Source organism: Myxocyprinus asiaticus, chromosome 50 (genome assembly GCF_019703515.2).
Source record: "Myxocyprinus asiaticus isolate MX2 ecotype Aquarium Trade chromosome 50, UBuf_Myxa_2, whole genome shotgun sequence".
NCBI lineage: Eukaryota > Metazoa > Chordata > Actinopteri > Cypriniformes > Catostomidae > Myxocyprinus > Myxocyprinus asiaticus.
In genome coordinates this window covers 16,585,383-16,600,986 of record NC_059393.1, presented here as the reverse complement: position 1 = coordinate 16,600,986, position 15,604 = coordinate 16,585,383, and the positions used below count along the sequence as shown (strand labels likewise).

The 15,604-nt window shown below is 37.8% G+C and overlaps 1 protein-coding gene across 5 annotated transcripts in view; it reads left to right on the top strand.

Moving 5' to 3' along the window:
• Positions 1-107: 107 nt before the first annotated feature.
• LOC127438973 (rab GTPase-activating protein 1-like) overlaps positions 108-15,604 on the top strand; it is a 136,450-nt gene continuing 120,953 nt past the window's right edge. The window contains exons 1-4 of one of the 5 annotated variants that reach the window (XM_051694928.1): positions 108-222; positions 4,842-5,025; positions 12,107-12,272; positions 14,931-15,138. In XM_051694928.1, the coding sequence (XP_051550888.1) occupies positions 4,888-5,025; positions 12,107-12,272; positions 14,931-15,138 (512 nt within the window). In that variant the 5' untranslated portion in view covers positions 108-222; positions 4,842-4,887. Of the gene's footprint in view, positions 223-4,824; positions 5,026-12,106; positions 12,273-14,930; positions 15,139-15,604 lie in introns of all 5 variants that reach the window. The other 4 variants (XM_051694930.1, XR_007896828.1, XM_051694927.1 and 1 more) reach the window with 4 other exon arrangements.

The window sequence follows — 15,604 nt, the reverse complement described above, 5'->3', positions numbered from 1 at the left end:
TAAAGAAACAAGTAAAAATGCAACAGCGGATGGATGAATTGTGCACCTGCCTCCGTCACCTGAGGCGCTGCTGACTCACTCGTTCACCACAAAGGGGGGCGTGGCTCTTTTTCCAGATGCGGCGATGACGTCCACTGCGCCGTGTGAATGCGGAGCGCCGACGAGAGTTGCGAATGTTTCTACGCGTGCACGCGCGTCGCTCAGCTGACAGACTCACAGCAAGTAAGTTCATCTTTACCCTCAGAAAACTTAAAACAAACACCGAAATGAAAGTAAATGTACGCGGTTATATCAGACAGGCATTCGGGGTTTGTTTTTCAACAACGGATTGTTTTAAAGCATGTTAGCGTCACAAGCGCTTGTTTTAAGTTAATATGGCAGAAAAAAGAGCTAATTGTTGGATAACAGTGGCTAGCTGGCTAACAGACTAGCTTCAGTTTAGAGACAGTTTGCGCTGCTCACTGACATTTTAACCAGATATTCAGCTGTAACAGCTATTAGCATGTGTTTTTAGTGTTTGCGGTGCGCAGTGATATTTATTCACTCTGATTTTGGGTTGTCGCAGGCTCGTTTCCTGTGTTACTTTGGGCCCTTATTCATTTAGGAGCTAAATGTTGTGATATAACCCCAAATGTTATTGTTTTGTGGGGCTTTCGCCAGTTTACTTGTAGTTTATCTAGCTTTTATCCTTGTGCATGAATAGCCAGGTTTGCTAATAAAGTAGCCTAGTTTCCTGATGATTGTCATGTTTTGACCCTGTACTTGTCATCATGACACGTCTAATTATGCAGAATTACAGCATGCACAAATTGTACATATGTAATTTTGCATTCCTTAAGCATTCTGTACATTTCGTATCTTATATCTTCTTGGAATAGTGTTGTCTTCAAGGCTAAAATAAAGATGGGACTCACTGGGTAGATTAAATATATGTAGAACATGTCAAACCCTGTTAGTGCACGTATCACTAATATAGGGAACAGGTGTGAGAAATATATTTCATTTACATAATGTGAAGTACAGTGCTGTGAATAAGTATTTGCCCCCATCCTGATTTCTTCAGTTTTTGTGTATATCTCAAATTAACTTGTTTCAAAAATTCAAACACAATCTAACATAAAACAATCTGAGTAAACACAAAATACAGTTTTTAAACGATAATGTTATTTATTGAAGCAAAAAAGTTATCCAATACCAACTGGGCCTGTATGAAAAAGTATTTGCCCCCTTAGTTACTAAATCCCCAAATCTATGAAACTGCATTCATAATGGGGTTCAGCTGGACTAGACACACCCAGGCCTAAATACTGCCAGCCCTGTTCAATCAAATCAACACCTATATAGAACTTTTTCAGCAGCATGAAGTTGGCTAAAAGATCTCACCCAGTAGCACAATGGCAAGGTCGAAAGAAATTCCAGAAATAATGAGGAAAAAGGTGATTGAAATACATCAGTCTGGGAAGGTTTACAAAGCTATTTTAAAGGCTCTGGGACTTAAGAAACACAGTGAGAGCCATTATCTCCAAATGGAGAAAACTTGGCACAGTAGTGAACCTTCCCAGAAGTGGCCGACCTTCCAAAATTCCTCCAAGATCACAGCGACGATTCATCCAGGAAGTCACAAAAAAGCCAAGGACAACATCCAAGGAACTGCAGGCCTCTCTCGCATCAGTAAAGGTCACTGTTCATGGGTTCACTATCAGAAAGACACTGGCCAAAAATGGCACCCATGGAAGTGTGGCGAGGCGAAAACCACTGCTAACCCAGAAGAACATTAAGGCCTGTCTGAATTTTGCCAAAACACACCTTGATGATCCTCAAAGCTTTTGGGAGAATGATCTGTGGACTGATGAGTTGAAAGTGGAACTGTTTGGAAGACAGGGGTCCCATTACATCTGGTAAATCAAACACACAATTCCACAAAAAGAACATCATACCTACGGTCAAGCATGGTGGCTGTAGTGTGATGGTGTGGGGATGCTTTGCTGCTTCAGGGCCAGGGTGACTTGCAATAATTGAGGGAAACGTGAAGTCTGCTTTCTACCAGAAAATCCTAAAGCTAAAGCGCAACTGGATTATGCAGCAAGACAGTGACCCAAAGAATAGAAGTAAGTCCACCTCTGAATGGCTCAAAAGAAGCAAAATCAAAGTTTTAGAGTGGCCTAGTCAAAGTCCTGACTTGAACCCGATTGAGATGCTGTGGCAGGACCTTTAACGTGCAGTTCATGCTCAAAGACCCTCCAATGTGACTGAACTAAAGCAATTCTGCAAGGAAGAGTAGGCCGAAGTTCCAACCACAGCCTTGTGAAAGACTGATCTCCAGCTATCGGAAGCGTTTGGTTGCAGTTGTTGCTGCTAAAGGTGGCACAACCAGCTATTCAGTTTAAGGGGGCAGTTAGTTTTACACATGGGTGATATAGGTGTTGGATATCTTTTTTGCTTCAATAAAAAATCTATATATTTGAAAACTGTATTTTCTGTTTACTCAGGTTGCCTTTGTTTTATGTTATATCTCATACACAAAAATAGAAGAAATCAGCACTGTAACTTCAGGGATATTGGACTGTATGATCTGGGTGGGTAATGTTCGAAAAGCTTAGGTTGGTTAAACAAACACGTCAGTTTGTTTAACTGTCTCATCAGAATGGTCTGTTAGCCATGAACTCTTGTAAACACTGAAGATCTACAGAAGACCATCTGAAGTCATCAAAAGCTTAACTCAAGAAGAACTGAAAAGCTGTCCACTAATAACACCTGTACACTCCGTCCTCTTGTACCTTATTGCTCAACTATAAAGTTCCTCTGTTCTTACCAAAAACACCCCTCCTTCTTCTGGGTTATGTCACTGGATTTGCCCATAGTTACATCATTGCTGGCCTTGAAGGAGAACTCGGACAGCGAGATGAATAACTTTCAGACCTTTAATAGGACTGCACTTGTCTATTTAGACCATTTCCTTTTTTTAAATGTAAATTTGGCTGCTAAATCAGTGGCTTTTTCTCAGTTGGTTCTCAGTACTAAACTGTACTAATATATGTTTTTGTCCTGTAAATAATGGGTGTGAGTAGTAGAGAAAGTATAAGCACAAAAGATAAACTGTTGTTTCCAGAGCCTGTTTCTCCTGCTACTGGCTTTGTGGTGTGTGCGTGTTGTTTTGTGGCTTATGCACGCCCATTGTAAGTAAACTGCACCAGTTTTGCGTTGGCCCTTTTTTTTTTTTTTTCTTTTTTTTTTTTTATCCTATCCTGCTTCCATGTAGTATTTAATTATATATATATAACTGGTAAATAATTTTTGAATAATAGTTGTTATCTTTTTGGACTTTGTGTGTGTTGTGTTATCACCTTAGCAAGGTATCACAGTGCCTGTTAGTTCTCTTTTCTAAATAAACCTTGAATTTTGCTGTTTATTTGGGATGAACAACATTTGTGCCCATATTATTATCAGACATAATTACTGTTTTTTTTAAATGATCACTATCGGTCTGATTAGGACAATAATATATAGATTAAATTATATTTTAAATAATAAAATATATGCAACTGTGATGAAAATAATTTCACAATGAAAAAAAAGTCTTAATGGCTAGTTTTCATTTTCTGTCATCCTATATTACACCCTAATCTTTCCATTTCAAACAGTAGGCGATATTTTTCTTCCTTGTCATAGTGACCATAAGTTTCTAATTGCTTAAGAGTTCCTATTTCACTTGTAGTTTCTGCATTTTAAGTCAATTTTAAACGTTACGCCGCATCTTTAGCGAATAGCTGAGTGTGTTCTCCATTTATGCACTGAAAACATTATGAAAATTAAGAGCATTATGGAGACCAAACACAGAACTTGTCTGTTAACCTTCAGTATTATCCAGTGCATTTTTCAATAGCTGTAATTGATGGAGAATGACAGACTCTGGCTCTGTGTCTGCATGCATCTGTGTTTGTGTGTTTATGTAATCATACACTGACGTTAACTCAAGGAACCCACTGTTATGCAAAGTGAAGTTGCTTCATTGGCTCAGTGCTTATTGGAGGTGATCACCATCGATGTTATGTTACTGTCATGTTTAATTCTCAACTGTCGTGTTAAAATGCTTCTATAACAACGGTGCGGTTAGGCTTGTAATCCTCTTTCACATGCTAGGTGTGAAGAGCAGTAGTATAAGGCAGTGGTTTTAGGCCAGACTGTTTGGATTGAAGGTTTGATCTGCAGATGATAACCTCGATAAACGTGAGCTCAGGGGCGGACTGGCCATCGGGAGAACCGGGACTTTTCCCAAAGGGCTGGCCGCAAAATCGGGTCGAATGGGCCGCGATAAGCTGAAATGGGCCGCCGCGTTATGCGGACCGGGTCACAAAACGGTGCTGCGATATGCCGAAGGGGCAGCGATTTATTTTTAATTTTTTTATTTTTATTTTTATTTTTTTTTTGGGCCAGTTTCTATGTAAAACACCAGGCTGATTTCTTTCCCCGTCCGCCCCTGCATGAGCTTGATTGTAGAATCAGCAGAAAGTGTGTGTGATAAAACTGTATGGTTGCTATCATTTTCAGATGACACAGCTGTAACTCAATCAGCAATTGGACTTGGTTCCTCTGGCTCTAATGATCAAGTTACTAAAGAGAAAGATGATGTTTACCAGTAGTATCATAGCCTAACGATCATGATCCAATCAAATCCTGGATAAAATAAAGCTCCACCCTACATTATGTCTTGCTGAATATTCTGTTTCACTTGGAAATAAACCACATTCAGGAAGTTAAATGGCTTGTGAATGCTGTTTAATGTTGTTTTTAATGATCAAATTGAGCATGTAACCAGTGTTACAGGTCTTTTGTGTTTGCAGGGTTGCAGCAGCAGTGGGCCGAGAGGACAGACTGTCCCAGGCTATCATGGATGACAGCTCCTCTCTGGGCAGAGTGAGCGGCTCCACTGAATCCGTGTCAACCGTCACCAGTGAGGCGTTTGTGCTGGTGCAGCCTACTGCCGGGGGCTCCCCCTCCAGCTCTGAGGGGAGACCAAGACTCAAGGTATCTCTCACAATAACTTGAGTTGTGACTGAACCTTGAAACGGTTCGATTGATTCATTAAAAATAACCTACTCAAAAGTATGGGTGGGCAAAAATATTGATTTTCTGATGCGTCGCAATCTTCATTTGAACGATCTCTATATAAATTCTTAAATCCCAAGATCAATCTTTTACTCTATGTGCAACCCTTTTCTACAACGAGAGGAAATCACTCGTATTTGCAGCCAAATTTCACGCGTGACTAAATGTGATTAAAATGTATTTGGCAACTGGCTGGTATATGTTTAGATTTCACTCACCAGGGATTGAGTATAGTGGTGAAATATTCCTTTCACTGTGCGTTGAGAGTAAAAGTTGTTCCATGTAATGCGTGTCCAAAGATGAGATCCACACGACCCATTTGTAATTGAATAATGTCTCTTTAAATAACCTTTCTGTTCTCTAAAGCAAGGTTTCTCAAACCTTTTTGAACCAAGAACCCCTTTCATCACCCCAAATCCTTCGTGGACCCCCACCCCATCACCACTATCACAACAAATATGATACTATTTACTAAAGTATAAAAATGATCTCAGTAAGTTCCAATAAGTTTAAATACATACAATATGAAGCTTGCAGAATGGCCAAGCACTGCTTTCCCATTGTGTGAGGCTTCTGTGTGCAAAGTGTTTTAATTACATTTATATCCAGTAGGGTTGGGCGACCTTCTCCATAGTCAGATCATCCTGTCGTCAGCCAGTGAGATTGCCAATACCCGATATGATCACGGGGGTGGGTAATTTTTGTTAAGCAGGGTTAGGGTTAAGCCTACACAATAAAGCAAGACACCTTGATTAAAAACTTTGAACTTTATATTTTATTTTTTTTAACTAAAAATTAAAATGAAACTGGAGAAAATTAAGTAAAATGTGTGTTGTTCAACTTTTTGAAAGATGGCTTTACAACAGTTGTGAAGGGCAACATCTCTTTGGCAAAGAACCTACTTCATCTGTGCATTCTCTACCGGATGGTATTATCACATTTGATGTTAAACTGGATCGTCAATTGTCATGTTATACTAACTTATAATATTACATTAGCATACTTTTTTAGATTCACCAATGTATTTATAGTATATACAGTCAGAAACGGGGACCTTGCTAATCCAGTGCTGGTCTGTGGCTTGTGAATATTCACACTCGTTGTGGTCTAAATAACTTGAAATACATATTGTTAAACCCCTTCTCCTTTTGGCTGGATGATGCAACAGATCGATGTCTCAATGTTTGATGGATACTGTCCATTGTCATCCGCAGAAACTCCTTTAAATAACACATGTAAAAAGTTATTTTCTCCTGACTCATCTTCATGCGACATTCATTCACCAATCAGATAAGTCGCTGTTACCATGGGAATAAGCAGATTTCCCCACACTTAAATTTGCGGTCCAGAAACATTTTATATAGGCTGTTTGAATATATTGTTCTAAACTTCTGTTTTTCTGTCATATTTTTATACTAGTCAATAAAATAGCTTTATATTGAGTAGTTTTTATTGCTTATTTGATTACAACAGTGCAACACAATATTCACAATTCAGAGATTTTCAGCAGACCCCCTGGAAATTTTTAAAGGACCCCAGTTTGAGAAAACGATGCTGTACAGCAGGGGTCGGCAACCTTTTTGACATGGAGTGCCATTTTTTTATTTTGCTGGTCAATGCCCCCCCCCCCCCAAAAAACAAACAAAAACAAAACATGGCCATGTAAATGATATTTGCATTTTTCTAATTTAATCGTTTATTTTTAATTACAAATGATATTATCAGCATAAAGGTTTGAGTGAAAAATTTGTGCAAAACCCGATGATTATGATATAATCATGATCCTTCATGTGAATTTTCACAGAGCATCTTGTGAAAGTGCTTTAATGAAAGAAAACCTGTGCTTTTGTACAAAATGGGTTAACACAGTTTGTCACAAATCTGCTTATTTGATTACTGATCATGAAATTGTGTGGAATCTTAAATATTTCTTATATAATGTCATACTACATTTTCAAAATCACGCAGAGGGGTTATCACCCACACGCAAGCAACAGCGAGAGAGGAGCAGGCTATTTTATTTATATGAAGTTTTTCGCAACTGAATTCCAATCTACATCTTGATGTAATCCTTCCTCATGATCATGCAGCGTGTTTTCATCATCTGTATAGGAGACTAAACACTATTAAAGTGTGACGAGACTCACGCTGCGTTTGCAAGCCATTCGTGCATCACAAGCCGATCAACTATTTAGCCCTTTTTGGTGAATCGCACCTGCAAAATCCTAAAACTTTATTTCCAGGAATAGACTCAGATTTTTATCAGATTATGTTTTCTCTTTTAATCGTTTAATGTAATTTTGAGTGTGACCATGGTTTAAAGAGGGTGTACCTGTGTGCTGGGTTGGAAATCTCAAGGATTAATAGTGGTGTTTTCCTTATTACATCACGTGTTGTTCTGAAAGCAAAAAGAAACAAATGAAACACGGAATGTAGACTGTCATCCACACAGCCTGACTGGAGCAAAGCAGGCACGTTTAATCTCACGATTAAACGAAAGTGAAGCGATGCCGGCTTGTGATGCGCAAATGGCTTGCACGCGCTGCACGAGTCAGTTGGGTATGCTGCAGTCTCATCACATTTTAACTTTTTGTTTAGTCTCCCATTCAGCTCATGAAAACACGCTGCGTGATCATGAAGGAGTATTATATCAAGATGTAGATTGGAATGCAGGTGCATAATTTATATAAATAAAATAGTCTACTTCTCTCTCACCGTTGCTGGCGTGCCAATGCTGACACGCGTGCCATAGGTTGCCGACCCCTGCTCTACAGTCAGTTTCAACCAAACTAAGAGATCTACAGTCAAAATCAACAAAAAAATAAACATTTAATTTTTATCATGCATAGCACAGATGAGATAAATCCGTTTGAGTCTCTCTCATTAACATGTGCTCTTCTATAGACGCTCTTTACAGAAATGCCGGTTTTGTTAAAGAGACATTACCGGTTTTAGCACGTGTTCAACAAATCAATATATATACTTATAAATTGTACAAATTATACAATTAAACTATAAAAAAGTATCAAAAAATTATATATTAATATAATATTTTATTTATTTATTTATTTATTTTGGATTTTTTTTTCCCCTTTTTTCTCCCAATTTTGAACGCCCAATTCCCAATTTGCTTTTTTAAAGTCCTCATGGTGGCGTGGTGATTCGCCTCAGTTCGGGTGATGGAGGACGAATCCCAGTTGCCTCCGCATCTGAGACCGTCAACCCGCGCATCTTATCACGTGGCATGTTGAGCGCAATGCCACGGAGACATAGCGCACGTGGAGGCTTCACCCCATCCACCGCGGCAGCCACGCTCAACTCACCATGCGCCCCACCGAGAACGAACCACATTATAGCGACCACGAGGAGGTTACCCCATGTGACTGTACCCTCCCTAGCAACAGGGCCAATTTGGTTGCTTAGGAGACCTGGCTGGAGTCACTCAGCACGCCCTGGGATTCGAACTAGCGAACTCCAGTGGTGGTAGTAATATCTTATATATTGATTGAATACATGGAATTTTCATTTTTAAAAAGCCAAAATGTGACCAAAATGATGAAAAACTAATAAAATATAATTTGTAAAATTAATATTTTTGTTACATACCTAGTTAGAAGGTCCCCTGTATAATTAACAAAATTAGCTTGGAAAGAATTTCTTTTATTTGTAAGCAAAAGGGACATCATAATTGAAATATACCCATAAGAAACAATACCAAATCAAATCGAGAGCTTGTGAATCGAATCAGGAAATCTGTATCAATTCCCAGCCCTACTCAAAACCTGTGAATCGAACATCATTAATTGAAAAATGCTGCTCTGTTTGTTGTGCATCCAGTGAGGACAGTGCAATAAAATGTTGTGTTGTATATCCACCTTATTTTGCAACGCGGAAGCAAGAAGCTACTGCATTTCCGGCGAATGTGTAAAAGTTCCGCTGGCATTGACTGCAGTGTAAATAAATAGAAGGATAATAATACCAGAGTTAGTGATCTGGGCTTATAACTATCATACAACCACAGGATGTACTGCAGAATTATGTGCCAATGTTAGATAATTTTCTAATGTCAGCATTTATAGTAAAAAAGTAAATCACTTACTTGTTCCTGTGTTGTTGTACTGAAGAGATGGTAATAAAATCTGCTTCTTTCTTTACCGAGATCGTGATGATGCAGTCTTTCATGTCTCCATGTAAACCTCCATTTATATGTACCTGCATAACCTCAAATGATGCCTTTATTTATTTATTTACAAAGGCAGTGTTTCATAAGACATGCTGAATGAGATCTGCATGTCCGTTTGTTTACTATGCACCGCTAAAAGAGAGAGAATGCTCTCTGACAGGAATGAAGAGTAAAATGCGTTTATTATTTATTATTAAGATGAAACAAGATGCAGTTTTGGTGCAAAGAAAGTTGAAGCAGCATTTCCCCGGCGGCTTTCTTCTCTCTACTGGTTGTGTAAAGTTTGTGGAGGCATGTCAGGCGGCGCAGAGGACTGTCTGCGTCAGCCCCTTTTTTTAATTCATTTTGCCTGTGCAACAGTGTGTGATGAAACGATGGCAAAATGCGATAAACGGTAAAACTATATGCAATCAAAACCAATGTGTTTATGAAAATCGTAATTAATGATAATAACATGTTGACATTTATTGCCAGCCTGTAATCAATAATGTAGTGGGTTATACCGGAAGTGGTACACATTCACAGTTGATAATGGCGGCGCTCTAATTTGCTGAAAAATAAATTGGATACTAAATGTGTTGTATGAGTATTATTATTTAAAAATCTGTCTTACCCATACAAAATGCTTACAAGTCAGCTAAAATGTGTCTCTTAAAATAAAAGTATCTTTTAATAGCCTTTCTGAGAAACACTATATATTTTTTTTTTTTTTTTTTTTTTTTTTTATTGAAGCAAAATAAATTAAAAAAAATAAATAAATGTATCTGACAACTAAATCACCCATGTGAAAAACTAACTGCCCCCTTCAAATTAATAGCTGGTTGTGCCACCTTTTAGCAGCAACAACTGCAACCAAATGCTTCAGATAACTGGAGATCAGTCTTTCACAATGCTGTAGTGGAATTTTGGCCAACTCTTCTTTGCAGAACTGCTTTAGTTCAGCCACATTGGAGCATTTTTGAGCATGAACTTCCCGTTTAAGGGCCTGCCACAGCATCTCAATCAGGTTCAAGTCAGGACTTTGACTAGGCCACTCTAAAACTTTAATTTAGCTTCTTTTGAGCCATTCAGAGGTGGACTTACTCCTATGCTTTGGATCATTGTCTTGCTACATAATCCAGTTGCGCTTTAGCTTTAGGATTTTCTGGTAGAGAGCAGAATTCATGTTTCCCTCAGTTATTGCAAGTCACCCTGGCCCTGAAGAAGCAAAGCATCCCCACACCATCACACTACAGCCACCATGTTTGACCGTAGGTATGATGTTCTTTTTGTGGAATTCTGTGTTTGATTATGCCAGATGTAATGGGACCCTGTCTTCGAAATAGTTCTGCTTTCAACTCATCAGTCCACAGATCATTCTCCTAAAAGCTTTGAGGATCATCAAGGTGTGTTTTGGCAAAATTCAGACAGGCCTTAATGTTCTTCCTGTTTAGCAGTGGTTTTCGCCACACCACTCTTCCATGGATGACATTTTTGGCCAGTGTCTTTCTGCTAGCTGAGTCATGAACAGTGACCTTTATTGATGTGAGAGAGGCCTGCAGTTCCTTGGATGTTATCCTTGGCTTTTTGGTGACTTCCTGGATGAGTCGTTGCAGTGCTCTTGGAGGAAAAGTGGAAGGTCAGCCACTTCTGGGAAGGTTCACTACTGTGCCAAGTTTTCTCCATTTGGAGATAATTGGCTCTCACTGTGGTTCTTTGAAGACCCAGAGCCTTTAAAATAGCTTTGTAAACCTTCCCAGACTGATGTATTTCAGTCACCTTTTTCCTCATAATTTCTGGAATTTCTTTCCACCTTGGCATAGTGTGCTACTGGGTTAGACCTTTTAGCCAACTTCATGCTGCTGATTAAGTTCTATTTAGGTGTTGATTTGATTGAACAGGGGTGGCAGTAATCAGGCCTGAGTGTGTCTAGTCCATCCGAACCCCATTATGAATGCAGTTTCATAGATTTATGGATTTAGTAACTAAGGGGGCAGATACATTTCCACACAGGCCCAGCTGGTATTGGATAAGTTTTTTTGCTTCAATAAATAACATTATCGTTTAAAAACTGTATTTTGAGTTTACTCAGATTGCCATTGTTTTATATTAGATTTCTGTAGAGAAAATCAGGCTAAAACTTTTTCACAGCACTGTAGTAAAACTATGGAAAACAAGCCTTTATTTGTATACAGATTTTTATTCTATGACTTTAAAATAATTAATCTACTTGTTTGGATGAAATGATGGTTCCTTCAAAAAAATCACATTTGTGCCATTTCAAAGCAAATATAATTATCAAGATATATATTGAATTACGTCAATAGGCTGAAAAATATCGAGAAAATGTTTTTTTTTAAGCCACATCACCCAGCCCTAATTCTAATCACACATAGTGTGGATGCAGTGATGGATGCTATTTCAAGACCTATTTATTGATGGAATACATGACACATGTACATTTTTAAAAGCTAAAATGTGACCTAAATGATGAAATACTAATGATAAAATAACATTTGTAAAATGTATATTTTCGTAAAGTACCAAGTTAGAAGATCCCTGCTGTATAAATTATTGCATTAGCGTCTTTCTTTGATATGTAAGCAAAATGGACATTAATATATAATAATAATAATAATAATAATAATAAGAATATAATTATAAATAATAGAATAATATGTAATCAAGACGGGGAAAGTCATCTGAACGAGTGTAATCATCATGGAAAAATCTTGGAAATTCATTAGTCAAAATGTTTTTGAACCCTGAGCAGTACATGAAAGATTGATGTTCTTATTCTGCAGATGTTAATTCTGTCTCTCTTTCTCTTTCGGTCAGATGTCATGGAATGGGAGTGAGCAGTTGGAGCGAGCGATGGAGGAGGTGCTGGATGATGTGGGTGATGGATCAGGAGTTGCAGAGAATGGTGGAGATCCAGGGACTCCTGCAGCCCTTAACTCTCAGATCAGACCACTCAGCCTGTCTCTGGACACAGCTCCTAATGGTATGACCTACACTCATGGCTTGCCAAGCTAACAGTCAGAATAAAAGCTTTATGACTGGAGAGCAATGATCATGTTAATAAAATTGCATATGCCTAATTTCAAACATGCAATAAATGTGAAGTTGCATGAATTACGCCTTGCGCTTAGGAAAGTTGCATTTAAAATAAGAATTAAATTTGTTGTTTTTGTTTTAGATAGATATTTAGTAGTGATTAGAGATCGATGATATTGTTTTTTTTGTTTCAAACAATAGGATACCGATTATTTGCTTGTTTACGTGTCCGATAACCGATATGTAGAACCGATTTTTATTTAATTTTATTCAATTAAATTTTTATTTAATCTTTATATTATAACATTTTAAAATAGAGCTTGCACTCAAGTAGGAAAACTCACGCATTTATTTATTAAGAGGCCCCAACAGATTTTTTGATTAACAATAAAAACTTTTTTAATTTTTTTATGATAGCAACAATAATAAAAACGGGAGAACATAAACAACAAGGGAGTCTACCAACTTTGCATGAATGTAATTTTCCATTTGAAACTTTAGTTTTAAAAGGTTTAGGTGTTGTTTATTTTACTAAAGACAGCTAGATTGTTGGAATATGTATAGATTCTCAGAAAAGTGAAAAACAGTAAATAAATACATTTTGCAATAAAAGAGTCTCAGATGGCATCAGAATGATTAATAATGTATTTGATGGTCTAGATTATAAGAGCTGCCTAACGAAATACCTGCTGGCTATTTTTAGTGTTTTACAGTGAGCAGCGTGTCTGCAGCCTATCTGGCAAAAGATAAAAAGATACAATTTTTTATAAGTATTTTGCCCCTTAAATATTTATGCATTTACGCAAAAATTATTCTCGAATGGTTTTGTTGAGAAAATTAATTAATTTCTACAGAGCTGTAATTACATGAATGATTAATAGTCAAATAAAGGTTATATAGTAAATGTTCACAAAATTTTAGGGAATTTTAAACATGTGGATCTTGTTAAAAGCTTAGCTGGCAACATACGGTGGCCATTCTGTCGGACCTTGCCTGAGCATCAACCTGCTGTACGGTAACTTTACGAGACTAATGAGCATATAGCCAACAGAGAATTCAAATAAACCGTTTTATTTCCAACATGCACTTATCCAAGGCTCTTCAATTGAATTAATGTAATGTTACGTCTTTGGGACTTTTCAGGGTTTGTCTTCCACTACGTGAGTTCATCTGTTTCACAGCATTAAGCTTAAACGTTCAAGCATTTATTTAACACATCTCACTTAATCATAAATGACTGTTACCTTGAATAAAGTTAATTAATACAAGCAATATTTTGCCAAAGCAAGGTACTTTACACATGAACACCCAGCAGATTGTTTCCTCTCACACGCACTGCTGTAAAGGCGGCCTTGCATGCAGTTTCTTTATCAGTGGATCTGATATTTCAAAAAACGATATCATATTAAGGAAAAAAACAATTAACGGTTGATCTTTAGTGGTGATGCACGATATGTCTGTGGTGATCTGTGGTGATATCGGTATCGGCCAGTATTAGTGTTTTTTCCTTTAATTATTGTAAATATTGTTATTGGCGAGTATTACTGTTTTTAAGTACTGGAAATATCGGTGGAAATATCATCATTAACCAGTTTTAGTGTTTTTTCTGTAATTATTGGAAATATTGGTATTGGCCAGTATTAGTGTTTTTTTCCATTTCGTTTTGAAATGGCCCATTTTGGAAACAGATAATGTCAGTCCTTATTTAATTTTTTTTACTATTCAAACAGTAAATCTTTAAAAACATACAGGCTTTTTGTAAAATATATTGTTTATCACCCACAGCATTGGTATTGGCCATTGTTTCTATCAAAGCATCTCCATCATTTACATAAAAGTATGTCAGAAACATGTCCTTAGTAGAGTTCATGATAAAGCAATTTCACAGCATTTATTGATCATACAGGAGTTGACTTCATTAAAGACGGTCACGCTATGAAATTTCAATCTCATTACTTGATGACTTTGTTTTTTTGTCCTCAGATGCCTGTTCTTGGATTATAGTCTTATCCATAAGCAATTATATGCAAATACAGGTTTAAGATGCAAAACAATCCTAGGCAGATTTCAGTGCACACACATAACAGAATTCATTTTGCTTCACTTGTAATGTAGAAAGATATTTTAGAAGATTTCTGAGCACACACAGACCCAGGGGTTTCAGCAGATGGCAGATAAACTAGCTCTCTCTTTATTGTTTCTGCTTGCTGTTGCCAAGTGCTAAAGTCTGTGGGGGCTTTTACCATTTACCTCCTCCCTACCTTGCCCAAACTTCCTCTCTCAGCCAGTTTTGAGAAGTGCTGTTGACAATAGACCCTTAGATAATGCAAAGGTTTAACTCAATGCCTTTTTTATTGTTAAAGAGGATTGAAGTAGGATGATACCAGGTCTTCATTTCAGTCAGGATCAACACGATAATCGTACATTTAAATTGTATTATAATAATATTAATGATGGTGATGGTTTTCTTTGCAAGCACAGCTAATAAATCTTATTTTGCAAAAAAGATATAAGTAGTCTTAAGCTAAAGACACAAGTTGGTAATGAACAGTGGTGAAACCATTTCTGTAAACTTGTGTTGACACTTTATTATCTGTATCCACAGAAGCCACAGTCGGAGTGTTGGGGAGTACTGCATTGCAAGAGGAGGATAGCGTACAGTTCAGCAAACTCTCTTATCTGGGCTGCACCTGGGTGAAGGCCCCTCGTAATGAAACAGAGGCCCAGAAAGCCATGGCCACCCTGCGGGCAGAGAGTGCCATCCCCATTCCTGTCACCCTGCATGTGCCCAACGGTCCAGACAGTTGTGTCCGGTCAGTCATTCGCCGTAAATACGCTAGAGACGTTCGTTTAGTTTGTGTAGGAAGTCACGCATGCAAAAGTGGTGTTTATGTAGAAATACAAAAACTCCAGTTGCATGTTCTAAGTAACTCAAGATGATGGAGCAGGTCACCTATATAATATAACACAAGATGCACCTCACAAGCAGTCTCTGATCAATGCCGTCATTTTCACTTATTTCATCTGCAGCTTCATAAAATCATGTATTTAGATGCATTTAGCATTGTAGCTGTGAGACGGACCACATTCAAGGTTAGAAGTGGAAAATGTGGCTTCTCTTTGCTTTCTGTGGCCTTGTGATCTTCAGATGGTGTGTAAAAGTGTTTATCTGACAAAAGGTAACACAACTGTCATGTGTGCTGCTTTTAGGTGTAGCTGAAGAAATGTGACCTAGCCCTTCTGCTTTCTCACCCTGTGCTTTTTTTCTCAGGATATGTG